General features: G+C 52.3%; 1 protein-coding gene across 1 annotated transcript in view; it reads right to left on the bottom strand.

The window, feature by feature from the left end:
* The window catches only part of CCDC88C (coiled-coil and HOOK domain protein 88C), a 125,094-nt gene that overhangs the window by 65,764 nt on the left and 41,860 nt on the right, over nucleotides 1-17,470 (bottom strand). The window contains exon 4 of the mRNA XM_028098298.2: nucleotides 8,677-8,746. Within this exon, the coding sequence (XP_027954099.1) occupies nucleotides 8,677-8,746 (70 nt within the window). The remainder of the gene's footprint in view (nucleotides 1-8,676; nucleotides 8,747-17,470) is intronic.

The raw sequence follows: 17,470 nt of genomic DNA, 5'->3' as shown, positions 1-17,470 counted from the left end.
AGATTGTGGGTTTTGAATAGTTTCAAAACATACCAGAAGACTCTGTACTGGGTCCCTGCCAGTGAGGCTGGCTCAGTGACACAGTTAAGCAGGCAAAGAAATAGACCTACAGACAACGTGCTGGGGGCTTGCTGAGCACAGAACTGGAATCAACACAGTCCTCTGAGCTCACACCAAGACCATCAGCAGTTTTAAAAAGCTGATAAGCGCTATGGAAACCCAGAGGAAGGACATCTAGTTCGAAGTAAGGCTCAGGCAAGGCTTCCTCAAGGAAGTGACCTCTGAGCTGAGACCCAAGGATGAGGAACGATGTGGGAGGCAGAACCAGAGCATTTCGGGTGCGGGGATCAGCACATGCAAGGCCCAGAGATAAGGGAAGAGGGCGTTTGTCAAATTATAAATGCTTCCTGGTTAAGCTCACTAGGACAGGTTTTCAGAGCGAGAAATGGGGGCAGGGTACGAAACGATGTGGATTTCTGTACTGAATGAGTCACAAGCAACCAAGGGGTGGGGGGGAGGGCTGAAAACATCCAACACTCTCTGCATCTACCCGCAACCCCAGGGGGAATCCCATGACAGCCTGAGCTAATGGCTGAGTCTAAGAAAAACCTTAGTTACTTTACTACCTGCTTCTTGAAGTCTCGACACAGAGAAACTCAGAGCAGCCATTCTTCGCAGAGCCAGAAAGCATCTGCTGATCTAAGCTACATATAAAGCTACAGATGTTTGCAGCAGTCAGCTCCCAAAACAGAAGGGAAACTATCTGATATTGCATGTGTGGTGAGGGTGGGCATGGGGACAGGAGGGTAGTTTGACAATTAAAGTACATGAACTTCTAAAACGTGGCGGCTGGATTACATCAGGGTTGGAAAATCCCCTCTCTCATCTTGTGTCCGTGGCACACATGGCTCATCATTCCCATCAGCTGCTTACTGAGCCTGGAATGAGGCCTCAGAATCCTTCTGAACAAAGCACATGACAGCCACTGCCAATCAGCGGAAGATGACACATGCTACAAAACCCATCTTCCCTGCCTGGTACATGATCTCTAGGGTCCTTTGTGGCTCTACTCTGATTCTCTAAGAGGCATCCGTCTGAACGTTCACACTTCCTGGTCTCTGGATACAGAAAATAAAGCTTGTCCTCTATCAATGATCGCTTCGGTATGAAGGTGGGGATTTGGGCAAGGGGACACCCAGTCCCTTCTTAGATGGAACTCCTCCTGCCCCCAGTTGCACACCCTCTGCCTGGCTTTGACGTCGGAAGGTGCGGCGATGACCTGTTAAGACCAGAGAAAAGTAATGACAGAGTCTTCTCTGTCTCGCTAACTCCGCTCTCCACAACCACAGAGGCCCAGGATCTGCAAACTGCCAGCAAGGCTGAGGTTTTAACCCTCACAGGCTGGAGAATGTACCCATTCGAGTTAATTCTGCCCTCCCCACATGCCCTTCATGCCTACAGACCATGACTGCCCTTACACAGAGCACACGATCGTTTGACCGAATCCCCAGAGGACAGTATTCTCTCCATCTTACAAACAAGAACAGGCTTAGACAAGCGGAGTCAAAGAACTCAGATCGGGTCCCGGGCTGGTCACCGCCTGCTTTGCCCTAACTCCCTACCATCCCTGTCATTACTAATGGTCACAGTTCCTTCCAGAGCAAGGCTCTATCTGGTTGAGCATGTGATGCCAGCACGCCAGTGTGCAGGCGGTTAACCAGGTAAGCAGGTAGTGCCTGTTGCCTGGACGAGCCACGTTAAACCGTTCACGTCGAATCCCCGGGTAGAAGAACACGGAGAACGGGCTCACTTTCCTTCCCTGCTGGGATGGAGACCACGCCTACGTATGTATTTTTTCCTTACTAATTCTACATGCTGCTCTCCTCTGCCTTATGTGCTAGAGTCAATCACCAACTATGCTCTGCTCAGTTTCTTATTTAAAAAAGACACCCATCCCCTAAGGGTGATTATGGGGCTGTCACGTTGATTTGAAACTAGCACTGCACTGAGCACGACCCGTGTACATGTCTCCTCAGTGCAGACACCCCGAGACTCACCCACACGTGGCACAGCTCTGGGGGCCCTCCTGGGGGCTCCGCTTACATCAAAAACTGCGGTTTATTACTACTTTCACAGTCAGGGTCACCTTCCCCGGGCACTGCCGAGGAACAGAGTGGATGGCACACTCCTGGCGGGTGGGCCCATGGGGACCCTCCACACACCTGTCCCGCCCGGTCCACGTGGTTTCCATCAGGCACCTCCACCTGCCACCTCCCCGTCTGAAGAGCAAACCCTGTGAAACCCTTACCTAGCTTTCTTACACCCAGAACGCGGCCCCCACCAGGCATTAACATAACCTCTTTATTCAATTATTAAATAAATGGTTATCACAGGTGGATTCTGGCAGGTACGGAGTCACATGTCCGTGTGAAATGGGCAGAGGCTTCCCAAGCGCAGCCTGACCCGTGGACCCCTCAGCCCAGTGTCTGTCCACCACCCACAGCAAGCCTGCCCCCATCCCGTGGACCCCCCAGCAGCACCGTGTGGGCAGCAAGAAGCCTCTGCCCGGTGACGGAAGGCAGCTGCCCCCAGGTGACTGAGAGCTCGGCAACAGCCACACCAAGCCCCTCGGACAGCATCACCCACCACGAGGGCTCCCCACCGCACCCAGCCTGCCTAGGCCACAGCAGGGGAGAGCTAATTCTCCCGAGCATCCAACACCAGAAGACTAGAAAAAGCAGAATCGACCACCAGACTTCAGCGGGAGACCCGGCGTTCGCACGGGCTATCAGGGAGAAGGTAGCAGCCCAGGCAGGACAGGATGCGAGGCAGGGTCCCTCCCAACCACCAGAAGGAAAACTCAAAGCCCACATCCTATCAGTGACCATAAAGACCTTTCACAAATAACATCTCGTCCCTCCTCCGCAGACGGCCACGGCCACAGGGCACAGTCCCGCTGGAAGCCATGGCGTGGTTTCCGAAGCCCGGGAGCAGTCTCTGTGTCCAGACCAGCGCTAAGAAGTTTACTAAACAAAGGCCGGTATCCAGGCAGATCCCGCTGGCTGTGCAGAAGGCCGGCCTTTGGCCGTGCTGGAACGCCTGCCCGGGCCTGGTGTTAACCAAGCTCTTCAAGTTCCAGGAAAAGCCAAGTGCTGGCTGGCAGCTCAAGTGCCCGGCAACCCCCACGTTCTAGAGAGGACTGAAAAACTCATCTCTGAGGCTAGCCAGCAGCATAGAAGCAAAGTAGCAGGACGTGGCCTTGCCATGTGAAATAGGGTTTGGGGGCCTTTCGGAGCCTGTTCCCTCAAGGAAGGAATGGGGAGCATGAACAGGATCGAATGGCTACAAGGTTGGTTTTCCTTTGTTCGCTTACTTCTCGCCTCTTCATTTCAAAGACATGAGGTTTTTGTAATAAATACAGAAATAAAAACGTATGCATGCAAGACAAGATCAGAGTTAGGGAGAAATGAAAAAAATAAAAGTTTGGAGAAAGAACCCAAGAATCTCTCATTAACCCCCAACGGTGGATGCTTTTGCCACCCCGTCCCTTGGCAAGCAGGGTGGGGGGGGGCAGGACTGCGGGAAGATGGCAGGGGAGGGAAGCCAGCCCTTGTGGTCTTTAAGGGCACACTTCTCAGGGGCAAGAAGATTGTTCCTAATAAGCCAGACTCTGGGCCCTCTTCCTGGCTTCCACGGGCACACCGGCCCGGCACAAGCTCCTGTTCATCATCAAAACACAGAGCCACACCGTGTGGACTACGAGGGAAGGTTTTCATGGGATCTGAAAAGCACTTCCCCTATGCCCTTGACAGGAGAGCAAGCAAACGCTGAGAGGGTTAAATATTAAATTCCAGGAGTTTCAGGGAGTTCCCGTTTCCCTCCAGCCTTTGAAATGTAAACTTCGGCTGTGACGGGACTTCCTCCCAGTGTCCCGAGTATGATGCCCCTCATGGGACTCCCAGCACAGTTCCACTCCTCAGAGCTCCTCCGTCCCAAGACATCTTCCCTTCTGATGCTCTGCCACACACCTCCTCCAGGGAAGTTTTCCTGGCCTGCCCAGGCAGAGCGCATTACCTGCTCTGCACTCTGTGGAAAATGCACTTACATCACTTCTTACTCTAGAACAGGTCTAGTAGTTACCAACACTGCCTTCCTCCCGTCCCTTCCCCAAAAAAGACTGGGGGCTTCTCGAGCAGAGACAGCCTACTTGTTTCCAGGGCCCCTGGACCCAGCGGGAGAGGGTGGGCATTTGACACAAAAGCTGAAGGAGAGGGACAGACTGAGCTTCTCTGTGGGGCCTCTGGCTACGGGGTAGTCTGCTCAGAAAAGGAAGGGAACAGGGCCATTCTAGTCTTCTATTGGGGGGGTTGGAAAGTGGCCCTCTGGTCTCCTCAGCCAGAGCAGCAATCGAAACGGAGGCTTGCATGGGGTGGGAGAAAGGACAGTCATAGCATCTGTGGGCACACGACGCTCTGAGGTCTCAAGGTGCTTTCTGTCACTGGAAGCCCTTCAAGGACCCCCAGAATATGGAGAAAACTAAAGACCAAGGGCAAGCCCACTGAATAGCAATAGATGGACTCCCCCAGGCTATCCTCCAAAGTTTCAGCCGTACTCACAGACAGCACTCTGCAGGGTCCGGGGTCAGCCCCTCCACGGACCCAGGAATCTCGCCAGGTGTCTAGAATACAAGCAGCACTGCACAGAACGATGACGGTGGCCGCCCTCCTGCCTGTCCACGTATATATCCATCTGCGGAACTTAGGGTGACAGATATGTCTCTTTCCTATGGGATCATCACACTGTGTGCCTCTGAAGGAGTTCCCTCTCCTCTCTGGGCTGGGTTTCTGCACCTACGTGCCTGCCTCCCTCCCTTCCGTTCTCCACATCTGAGGTGGGATCAGCCATTTACAAGTCAGAAAACCACTGCTGCACTTGGATACAATTGGATACAAACCTTGGAAGAAAAGCCATGCTCTCTTCCAGGGAGACTGTTGATTCATCATCGGAGAAATTAATTCGCTAACAGCCTGGCTTCCTGTCAGGCAAATCTAGTCTTTGTGTGGCATAGTGACAGGCCTGGCTGCTGAGGAAGCAGGGCTTGAAGGGACCGGGGAGCTGGTCTACGTCTAGTCCAGAACCTTCCCTCGTTCTACGGATAAAGCAGACATCACCCTCTCTTGGTTCTCGTGACTTCTTCTAGAACAGACTCTGGTAAACCACGCAAATGTACTTAATGGATGCGCAAGATGGTGGGGTGAGGGCAGTTTCCAGTGCATCATCTCGGGCCTTGCGGAACCACAAACATGGTCCTGGGCAGAGATCAACTCTCACTTGACCCTGACCATTGACATTCGACCTCTGCATCTGGGAGAGCATGTGTTTAACACTCGCCAGGAGCACTGGCTTGAAGGAATACACAAGTGGGGACAGGAGAGAGGAGGAGATAAAGGTGTGTATCCAGCATGCATGATTTATTGAGCACCTACTATGTGCCAGGCACTGCTCTAAAAACTTGGAATACACTGGCAATAATATAAAAGTAAAAAACCCAAAGATTCCTGCCTTCATGAGAGATTACATTCGTGTGTGTGTGTGTCTAGATGCTCCCCTGGGCCCTGTCCCGCCCCTGGCACCCAGCACCATTGAGGTGCATTTGCCAAAAGAAAAAAAAAAAGCCCCCCACACAACCAAAAAACAAAACAAAACCCTAAACTGTGAAATGTTATAAATAACAGAACGGTGCCAACATCAACCAAAAAGAGCACAGAGCCATGCTCCTAAGATATGTGTGGCAGAATTAGTAAAAAAGCAGCACCCCTCCTACCTCCCAAGCCCACTTCTAGGCAACCACACAAAAAAGAAACCAACTTTGTTCTTTATTTAAAAAGAAACCCAAAATGCTTCTTCACCCATCTATGTTTTAAAATTTAAAACAGAAAGCACTATTCCATAAATATGCCTCTGTGTCTTCTTGCTGGTGGGTCTCCCTTGCCAACCTCCCCTGTTCTCAGAGGCCCCCTGGGGCCGCTGTCAAAACCTACCCAAGCATGCACCCAGCTCACAGCTCCCTGGCCATGATGCCATGGTGAGGCGACCCCAGCCCTCCGTGTGCCCAAGCCACCGGCACTCAGGCCCCGCCTGGAGGACGCCCCCAACCCGAGCTCACTGCCGGGCCGATGTGCACCGTCTCTTCCCAGCCTCTCCTTCAGAGCTGGTGACACCACCTTTTTGACAGATGTGTACTGATTCTATTCGGTGCTAGGGACACTCCATTCACCTGTCAAAGCCTCAAAAGCAGCTCCTCCACAATGTTCTAAACCTGAATTGTGGTGAAGGTTGCACAATTCTATACCTTTGTGACAAAAAAAAAAAAAAAAAAAATCACTACGTTGTATACTGAGGATGGGTGAATTTTATGGTATGAAACTATCTCAATAAAGCAATTTCAAAAACAAGTCAGTGTCCAGTCCTTGCAGATGCTTCTGCTCATCAATAGACCTAAAGTGGGGACCTGTGTCCTCTGCATATGGACCTCTCTTGGCCCCGTGTGGTGCAGAGGCTGGGACAGAGACACTGCTGAGGGGGAGGCTGGAGCCAGGGTCCCGGGGTATGGAGGTAGTTGGTGAAGGGGCCTCCGGAGGACAGGCTTCCAGACGGCAGCAGGAAGGGGGGGGGGGACACTGACAGGGAAGAGAAGGGACACCACCAGAAGGAGGGTGGGCAAGCTACACAGCATGACAGTGTGACAGGGCGGCTGGATGGGGGAGTGGATGTGTTTGATGTTAGACTGGACCATACGCCACCACCATGTCTGTAGGTCAAAATGGTCAAATACTGGCCCAACCTGACACATCTGCATGTGATACCAATGGGGAGCTCAGGCTCCAGGGGTCTGCTTACCGGCTACAGGACCAAGGGCTTGTCACTTAAACCCTACGAGCCTCTGTCTTCTTATCTATAAATGGGATGGCACAGCTGCACCCCAGAAGCACGATCCCATTCCCATGTTTTAACACATACACGGTGCCCAGCACGTGGCGGGCTTACCAAGGGCTCAAGGAGGGAGCATCCTCCTTGCCTGCTCCTCACCTTACACCTCTGGCTGTCTCCAGAGCAGACAGAGGAGCAGAACTAAGCTTGAACCACCAACCTCCCACAGGCATCTCTCCCCACCCCTATAAAACCAGCCCCTGAATAAAGCAGCACAAATCTGCTCAGCAAAGCAGACCCCCACTTTCCTGACGTTACTACGGAAACGCGAGAGTGCCAACTGCCCTTGGGGCCCAGGGCTGTGGCTGGGATGGGCTGCATCTGGCATCCTCTACCTGGCGGGGAGGGGGAACCCTGAAATAAAGCCAGACGACAAATGGCCTGAAGGCAGAGCCAGGGGCAAGGCAAACCAAAAGCTCCCCTCGTTTCTAGAGCACCAAGGGGGGGAGGGCATTCACCACCAGGAGCCACCAGGTGGGCCTGCGCGGCCTCTGCAAAGCCATGGCTGTGCAAGGCGTGGGTGCTCACGGCCAGGTATGCTAGAGACTAAGGGGAGGCCTGAGAAACCTCTTCCTTTCGGCTCACACGGAGAAAAGGCAGACACGCCAGCCCGCGGGGCCCCCAGAGGACACCCGCTGCCCCTGACCCGGTGGCTCCAGATGCTACTGCAGCTCTTGGGGACCACAGCACTCAGATACCACTTCTCCGTGAGAACTGTCCTGGGCCGGTCACTCAGGGCTCTCCTCCTTCAGTCCTGAGGCAACACTAGCTACTCTCATATGAACAGGGGCAAGGGCGGCCAGATGCCAGTGGGAAGGGGGTGAGGAGATGCCACAGGGGAAAGCTTCAGTCCTTTCTGTAAAAGCCACCACTGTGTGGGGTCCTTCCTGCACTCCTGGACCCTAACCCATTCTAGGAGGCCAGAGACTGACGCCAACCAGGTCTCCAGCGGCACAAGTCCCAGCCGGCGAGTACGCTGTCCCCGGGGTATGCACGCCGATGTCCACGAGCCATGCGTGCGGGTCAAGGCACACAGATGTGGCAGGGAAGAAATCCACCACCCTCTTCAACTCACCTGATGAGTTAGTTGGCAGGTATGAGCAACGCTCTGATTTTCTGGAAGGTGTCCAGGAGGACATTTCTTTCAGTCCTTCAAAGTCACACCGAGTGTCCCAGCCTAGGACTTAGAAACCTTGCCCACGTGGGCGCCAGAGACCGGCGGGAGGCGTGCAAACAGATACAAGACAGGACATGCTGGAGAGATCCAGCACGGGGTGAACGAAAGCGTGGCGAGATCCCTGCGGAAGGAACATTAGTTCCCTCAAAAGATTCTGACATTCTTGCCGATAGCTCCCACATCCCATGATGGTGTGGGTTCCACGCTCACTAAGGAGAGACCCCCAGCAAGTCCACCACACGACTTGGGTCCCTAAGCCCGAGGAAGCGGTGGCCTCGCCTGCCTCTGCACTTGCAAAGGAGGGGTTGGGAGGATTCATTCTTAAGGTGAAAAAAAGGCACGCTTGGCTTCCTGCCTCGGGGTAATAAACCATCCCTCAAAAAGCTCGCCGGAACGATCACGTGTTTTCACGTGCTGGCCCAGAGCTGGCTGCCAGAGCTGTGCGTCCGGCAGCTGCTCAGGGCCCACGGCGCTGCCCTGGGCCCCACGGGGGGGCAGCTTCCACTCACCAGACAGTGGGTCTTTGCCAATCATCAAGACATTGGGCAAATTCATTACGATCAGCTGCTGGAGAACTTCCTACAGAAACAAAGGGGGAAAGATACCGTTAAGAACAGGAAACAAAATTAAAGAATGACTAAGAAAATTACAGTTTATCAAGTCACTAGATGAACGTGCGTGCAGCCATTAAGTGCTAAGTATGAAGATCCTCTATAATAGGAAGGAATATTTAGGATACAAATAAACATGGAAAGTCCAAGTTAATTATACTTCTGCCTTGATCATGAACAAATAAAAATCATGCCTGCAGATGCACGGAGACCTTGGGAAAAAGAAGATCTACTGCAGGGTCGGATAGAGGCTTAGGTGTAAGTTTCTTTCTAAGACAGGTCTTTATTTTTATTGTACGGTTTGCTGGTGCAATTAAAAAAAAATACAGAGTAAAGATGAGAGATAAGCTACGGAGTCTTTATAACCTGATGATTCAGGATCCTAGCATTCAACACGTCTTTGGTACAAGCTGTAAATGAGGAGACTTCTCTCATTTACAGCAGCGGCTTCCCCGGGAGAGGGGATAAATCACAGCTAATCTGCACCCGTTAGAGGCAGCCCGAGGAAATGAGCCGCCTTCTGGCCCTCACACCAAGGGGCTTTGAAAGAAGGCCCAGGCACCAGCCATCAGTCATGCCCCCGCCCCCCCGCCGTGTCTGGGGTCTTTAACAAGCTCCCCCAGCGGAGTGTGCTGGCCCCGATGCACCGTTTCCCAGAACACTTCTCGGGACAGGTCTTCTTCCCTGCCCTGATGTGCCTTGTTTTTCACCAATCAGAAGATAAAGTCTCATTTTTACCGAGACAAGTCTAAGGGGGTAGGTTTTTGTTTAGTATTCTCAGGCTTAACATATTACAAAAGTGGTCACTACAGAAGTTCTTCCAAAAGTGGTCACTACAGAAACTCTTCACCAACAAAGCTCCTCTTATGCCTTTTTTAAAAAGATTATTTGTTTGAGAGAGCGAGAGAGAGCACGAGCAGAGCAGAGGGGCAGAAGGAGAGGGACCAGCAGACTCCCCGCTGATCGAGCCTGACGTGGGGCTGTATCCCAGGACCTTGAGATCATGACCTGAGCTGAAGGCAGATGGTTAATGACTGAGCCACCCAGGCGCCCCTCTCTTATGCCTTTTTAAAAATGTTTCCAGTGAGACAGCTTTTTTCCAGTGTCACTCTAGTGCACAACGTGAACACGAGGATCTCTGTAGTCTATATACTGCCAACTAGCGCTGATGAAGAAAACAGGGACAATCACACAATCCTCTAACCCCACAGGGCCCAGGGGAACACCCCAGAATGATATCCAAATCGTCAGCTCAGAGTGGTAGCCTTGGCAAGCGTGCCCGGAGAGGCCAGCACCTTCAAAAGATATATACAACGATTTCATCCTCCCCCTCAGTGTCTGTCTATGGCTCCTGTCTACACCAGCTTGGGGATGGGGTGGGGGAAGGAGTAGAGGCAGACCCAAACACACCGGACCCCTCTCCACTCCATGCCGGCGAACGTTTTCATTATCGGGGGTCGCAGGTCACCACATGAGATGCTCATGTTTTCTCAAACACTCTTCGTTAGCAAATACCTGTGCTAGACACAAGTGTGAGCTGTAGAGCACCTCAGCCCTCCTTCGGGGCCCGAAAAAAGTCAACACACATACAAAACAGTCTCTCAACTGAATGCTCTTGCCAAAGGATTCCACAGTCTCGCCCTGGGGCAAAACACACATGAAGAGTACAATCAGCAAAATCCACTTTCCAGCTCGTTCATCCAGCAAAAGGAAAGACTCCAGGCCAGATTAAGCCCATTTGGTCACGGAGTCGCTATTCTGCCTCAACACTAAACTCAAGTGCTCAGCCCACCTTCTGGAAGATTTACTTGTTATTACTGTCCAACCAGCTATAGCCCCTTTTGAAGTCTGGGCTAGTTTCCCTCTCTCACTGTCCAAGGGTCTGGAGCACTGGCACTATGATGGGACTGCTCACACTTATAGAGGAGACACAGAACGTGGAATCATCTCGAAGAGCTCATACAAAAATACGAGGTGGCATTTTTATACTCATGCTGATCTCAGCAAATGTCGTTGGAAACACTGCTAGAAACTATTGCTAGAAAATCCACGTATTCTTCTCCCAAAACAGGGTGTTTTACTTTTAATTTTCCCACAAGAAATGTATCCCCTGTGCAATCAAGTAGTATTTTATGAACAGATGATTTTTAAAATTTGTTCCTTTCAAAAAAATAAAAAAAACCCACCGTGGGTCTAAGATCTAATCCTGTGGCCCAAAGCATTCCTGAGACATTAACCATCTCCCTAGAGAACCACCAAGCATGTTTTCAGCAAAAGCAGGCTCCAAGGTCTCAGAGCCATCCAGTAGAAATACAGTGCGAGACATATATTAATTTCAAATGTTCTAGTAGCCACCCTAAAAAAGGTAAGGAAAAAAAGGTGTGTGTGTATGAAAATACTCGAATAATCTGTTAAGCCAACATATCCAAAATACCATCATTTCGCCACATAACTAACATAAAATCATGAAGGAGATATTTTACATTCTCTTCTCAGGCTAAGGTCTTTGGGATCCAGTGAGGGGATTATACCCAGGGCCCATCTCAACCCAGATGCGAAATTTTCATCGGAAACACTCGATCTGCACAAAGTAGCTTCACACCCCCCAGTTGTCCCCAACACAGTTAAAAGTTTTCCGATGCCTGAATCAAACATCAGTTTTCAAATTTCATTAAAATTTCACGTCCTTGGTCACACCAGCCGCACGAGGACCCAGAGAGCCACATGTGCCTAGCAGCTGTCATGCCCCTGACATGACAGTCAGTCCCCTCACGGTGGCAGGGCCTCCAAGGCGACAGGCCAGGCCCTCCATCTAGTGGGGACGTGAGGTGGTTGCTGACGAGGAGACCCTCCCGCCCGGGACTCAGAACAGAAAGCCACTGTGCAGGCCGCAGCTGACACCGGCCGGCTCGGCAGGCACCTGGTCACACCCTGGCCGGCTGTGTGGGGTGGGACAGAGCCAGGAAGGAAAACACAAGCCCAGGGGTGTGCTCTGAGCAGCCCTCAAATTTGCCAGCAAGCCCTCCCGGTGCCAACCCAGGCCTTTGCAAAGAGCAAAAAGCAAGGCCACTGTCACGCGCTGAGGCAAGGATGAGGGACAAGGGCACACACGAGCCTCCACGCAACCTTGGTCTTGTCAGCACATCCTTGTGACCTGATGGGCAGGAGGGAAGAGGCAGAACCCTCACCCTCTGGAGAGAGCAGGAAAGACAAAGGGTTAAATCTGGAGGTCCAGGGGAGATTTTGATCCCCTCCTCTGAGTGGGTTACCGGATCCTAACAAAAGATGCTGGGGAAGCCCCAGATGTTCCTTTTCATAAACGAAGCCACACCAATCGCATCCTGGAAGGTTCCCATTGGTAACTGCTGTAAACGAACTAAGATTCCCAAGAACAGATGAGAGGGGGGTGGGCATATAGGATTCTCAGCGGCTGGCCGGCCGAGGGCTGGAAAGTGCTCTGTGATGTAAAAAAGGGGAGAGAGCCCACCTGAAACCAGCCTGGCTGCAAATCCAGAAGCTGGGATCTTATCAGAATTCCGAAGTTCCTCCCAGGCCATCAGCCCTACATGCTGGGGGAGGGAAGGGGCCGGCCAGGACAGTCTGCCGGGAGCGTCTGTCGCCCCAGTTGGTGGGTGCCAGGGGCTGCGCATCTGTGTTTTCGCATGTGGTGTCAACAAGCCTGGAGGGTTGCCCCTTCCCCCGCCCCCGTCGGATTCCCAGCTTCGTGATTTCAGCTGCATCCCAAGGGCGACGACACAGGGCCCGTGGCCTGGCTCTAGAGGTCATGGCTGGGGAGAAGTTCTGAGAACAGAACCAGGGAACTGAGTGGAAGGAGAAAGCTCCCTTCCTATTCGAATCCTCTTCTGACAAGTACACAAGTATTCAGTGGGGAGGGAAAACACAGGACACCGGAGGGGAGCCCCACCTGGGGCCTCACGGGTCATGGAACGCTGCCAGTGACAGGAAGGATGACAGAAGGTGCTGATGAGCAGATTCCAGAGGCGCCGGGTTACTCGCACACCTCACACTTGATTACAACTAAGCGGGTGGCCACTGTGGACCCAGGAGCATGGCTTCACCACTGGGGACGCCAAACGCTTGTCCTGCTGGTCTCCGAAACCTGGCCCGCAATGTGGGCTGGAGCCACAGGCCAGGCTACACCCTCGGCTCCCCTCCCGTCCCCAGCCCTCCTCCTCAAACCCCCTCCATCCTCACTCCTCTCAGGGAACGTTCAAGGTTTCCTGAACGTCTGCACTTAGCGGCCATCAGCAAAGTCTCGGGAGGAAAAGATCTAGAAGGCTCTGTCGCTGCCCTGTGGACAGCGCTGCCTGGCTAGAGGCAAGAGGACACAGTGAGGGGGAGTCAGAGGCCCGAGGCAGCACAGCAGGGGCTGGGAGAGACCCGGAAGGGACCCCAGCAGGGACTTGACGTGACCCCCTCAACTCCCAGGGCTTGTAAATGAAGCTCAATTTCGGCATTCTGTCCAAGTCACTCCGTTTAATTGTTAGGTCCCTGTGGGAGGTGGGTCCCCCAATTCCATTCTGGCCAGTCCCCATTCAGGACTTACAGAGAGTGTACCCACCTGACCATGGCAGCTGAATGTCCTGGAAGAACCAAAATGAGCCCGTGCTTTCTCCCAGGACCTCCTCTCTTGGTTTAGGAACAGGGGACTCAGCTCAGGCCCCTTAAAATGCCCTACACACTTACCCCTGGGCATAAGTGCATGTACCCCAAACTCAGTAAACGGTCTACCTCACAGTACAACTGTCAACAGCAGTACATTAAAAGGATGGCCTAAAACACTCCCCCAACACCTCAAAATACAAATGAAAGTATGATGAGGCATGTGATAGAGGAGAAGCACCTCAACACTGTGGCTTCAAACGGGTCCTGGGAGCTGGTTAGGTCCTCAGAGACCCAGCACTCTTCCTGATTCATTAGACTACAAAAGATGCTTAAGACACGGATACACAATTGCATGTACGGTACGGAAGACATGTTAGTAAAGAAAGAGAAACTCTCAAAAAGCATCTACCACAATGACAGCACATTCTTTCCTAGGGCCACCAGGACAAGGGCAAGATTGCCAACATTTTCTACCAATCCTGTGGTGCTCAAACCACCTTAAATGATGCTATTCGAACCCTGTGGCACGGCTTCTCGTGCAGCATGCGTCTGCCAGCGACTGAGCTACGAAATGACAGGCTCATGAAAATTATCTTTTCCTTTGAGACAATTCACCATGTATCCAAGAGGAAAATCAACTCTCTTACCATTTTTTAAAACACCACCCCCCTGCTCCCAAATTGAAGTGCACTCTGGCATCTCCCACCAGCTGGGAAAAGCAGATGCCAGTCAGCAGGACCCAGGCGACCCCGGACCAGGAGTGGGGGCAGGGCCGAATTACAGGGAGGCCCTGGGAGGCGGGGTGGGCTCCAGAGCCCCAGGCCCTTGAAGAGCGAGGGTCAGGGCTCCCAGAAAAGTTCCATCCACTGCCAGGGGGCAATGTAGAAGCCGCACTGAAGAGGCTCACCATCCTGCCAGGGCCCAGCTGGACCTCTATGCCTGCTCAAACAGAAAGGTCATTTTCTCCCCCCCGTGGAAGAAATGCAAGGTCCTAGAGAAGTTGCAGGGTGGAAACGTGTGTGTGTGTACGCGCGCGTGCTGCGACTATTGGATTAAGAACACGGATGTCATGAAGACACTGAATGAATTCTTTTTCTCCCCTCCAAATGAAACTCAATTTTGTGGCTTGATACTGTGCTGGGAAGACAAAACAAGTGTTGCTAAAGGTCAAGTTTTTGGGCCCACGAGTGACCCTCCATAGGGGTTTGGATAGGAGCTGATGCCGAGTAAATGAGGGGAAATCCCCGAAAAGTTAAGATAATCACCCAGCAGAGGCATCCAGAAGGTTACCGAAGAGGTCAGGATGGTCCGAACAGAAAAATGTGCCTTCCACACAGCCAAAGAAACAAAGAGCCTTGTTGTGGACCTAGCCATGTTCTCAGAGTCAATACTGAAAATCAGAAACACGCGTGGTATCGGCTTTGAGTGTACACTCTGCCCACCTTTCCGTCTGCTGTTCAGATATTCAGAAGACACATGCTGAGCACCATGCTGTGAGCTGAGAACTCTCAGTCTGAATGGAAAGGCGGGGGGGGGGGGGGGGGGCGGGTAGAAAATCATAGCAGAGGGCGGGGGTCAGAGCAGCACAACACAAGGAGCACAGCCAAACTCTGCCCAGGCAAGTCTGGGAAGGCTTCCTGGAGGCAGCGTCTGAGCTGGGCTATGCAGAATGCTCAGGAGTCCCACAGGAGGAGAAAGCCCAGAGATGTCTGAACTGCTAAATGGGGCCAACAAGTCAAGCCTAGGGTTACACTGTACTATACGCACTCTGCAGTTCCCACTGGGGCACACCTTCTTCCCCCCACCACCCTAGCCTGCACTCCTCCCAGTTAGAATCCTATTCATCCTCCAAAGCTCATAGAAAACATCACCTCCTCCATGCAGCTACCTTTGATGCCCTGAATCACATACCATTTTCTTTCCTCTGAACTCTAAATGCTTCATTTGCCCACATCCGTGGTCCTCTCACATTTTGCCTTGTCACTCAGCACCCCACTCAGAGGCAGTAAAAAGCTGCTACAATGACAGCTAACAAAATCAGACTGATCAGAAAAGATTCCTCAAAATTTATATTAAGATTTTTAAAAAAGGGGGTGCCTGGCTGGCTCAGTCCATTAAGCGTCTGACTCTTGATCTCAGCTCAGGTCTCGATCTCAGGGTTGTGAGTTTAATTAAGCCCCACGTCAGGCTCCACACCCAGCATGGAGCCTTCTTAAAGAGAAAAACCTTTTTTTTTTTTTTTTTTGGAAGAGGTGTCCTGTCTCTCTCACACTAACAGGGGAATCAAGTCCTGAAAACCACCCGCTTTGCTCCACCACCGTGTTGGAAGTAACTCAACTCTCTTCGCCTGGAACCCTGGCAAAATCAGCAGCCATATTTATGCCTTAAGATTCACCAGCCTGCAGATGTTAACAAAAGTTAAAACATCTCATGGTGAGTTTGCAACGCTGGTCTGGGTACTTTTCCATTGTTAATTCCCAAATATGATCATTCTAGGAGAAAACAAAGCAAAACAAGGCTCATTAAAAATTCCTACATTACAGAAGTGACTCCGACAGGAAAGACATCACCCGAATTCCAATGCTCCCAGGGTCTATTCCAGTGCCCTATAAGAGAAGAGATGTCTAAACCCCACAGCAAGAGCCTGCTAGGAAGTACACAGCACTGGCGAGGGCTCATGCAGGTGACACGCCTCTGGCACTCCACAAGGCTGAGATGCTCACGGAGCACCACAGACCCACAGAGCTGGGGTAGTGCCGGGGTCCTCTGCACGCACCACATGGTTTAGGCTCATGTCATCAATGAGCTGTCCTCCACACGACACATCTCAAAACCTCCCACCTGGATCTAGCCAAGAGGGGTTCCTTAACGCCTTTCAACACTCCTCGGTCAAAAACAAAAACTGCCTGAAAGCCTGGCCTTGCCAAACACACACCCGACCGCAGCAAGGGTCCCATCTCTTTCCTGCTCCCCCCAGTCTCGTGAGGCGGTCAGGAAAAGAATCACTGGGGAGAGAACCACGGCATGGTGCTGGTAATGGGGCTTGGTGGCAGGGTCCAGAGCGACGGCCAGGAACGGCACTCTGGATGGTGAGCTCTCCCCAGGGCCACACCAACTGCCCCGTGGCCCAAACTGGAGCACTCCGTATTGGTGATGCTGGCCTCATACCTTCTGTAGGGATTCACGGTACTTATAGCCTGCTGCCCTCTCCCTGAAAAATCCTGCCCTCCACAGTGTCACCCCATCTGAGATCAATAGGGACCTGACTCCAACACCATGTGCCCCAGCCTGCTTCCTGGGGTATCACCGCCAAGAGCACGAGTTTCTAATGGAGCTGCTGGGAGAAGATGTAAGTTTGATGATTTACCCTCGGCCGCCTGTTCAAAGCCTGGGCCCGTGGGGCCACGTGCTTGTGATTCCATCTGGACAAGGGGCTCTGGCCCCTACTGCATTCCCTCTGACTGGGGCAGGGAGCCCTGGCAAAATGAATGAGTAATGAAGTACTTTTATGTTAAGAGGCTGTCACGTAAGGCTGCTGATAGATTCAATCCATCTGTTCTAACTCCTTTCAATTAATCCTGGGGTCCCCAGGGCCTGAAACCAGTTCAGAGTCACACGAGCCCAAGAGCACTGGTTTCCACTAACTAGGCCACACTGCATCTCTGTAACCCGTGATTTAAAGCTACCGACTTGGGCCATCCGTGGTTACTGCGGCATGAGCAAACCTCCTGCCCCCGTGTTCACAGCTGCCTCTCCTCATGGCTCTGTGCACAAAAACTAAGACCATGCTTTATTCACAGAAAGGAAAACAAGTATTTCCTCTGAGCGGACCAAGGAGCAGACCAGTAGGAAGGAGCCCCTGGAAACGCAATCACCACTGTGTGCAGGCAAAGCTACTCGCAGTGTGACCTCAGACAAGCCACACCCTCATCTGTTCCAGGACCAGGACCATCCCTAAGGGATGCCTGGCTCCTCCAAAAGTCGGGGGAGGGGAAGTGGGGAAGGAGACAGGGTGTTGGCACGGAGGAGCACGCACATCTTTACAAAGTTACTAACTCAGGGTTGC

Source organism: Eumetopias jubatus, unplaced genomic scaffold, assembly GCF_037043125.1.
Source record: "Eumetopias jubatus isolate StellerSeaLion01/CBP00866 unplaced genomic scaffold, mEumJub1_p1.0 scaffold_7, whole genome shotgun sequence".
NCBI classification, from domain to species: Eukaryota; Metazoa; Chordata; class Mammalia; order Carnivora; family Otariidae; genus Eumetopias; species Eumetopias jubatus.
Note: the sequence above shows the minus strand (reverse complement) of the source record. Positions and strands in the feature narration are given on the sequence as shown.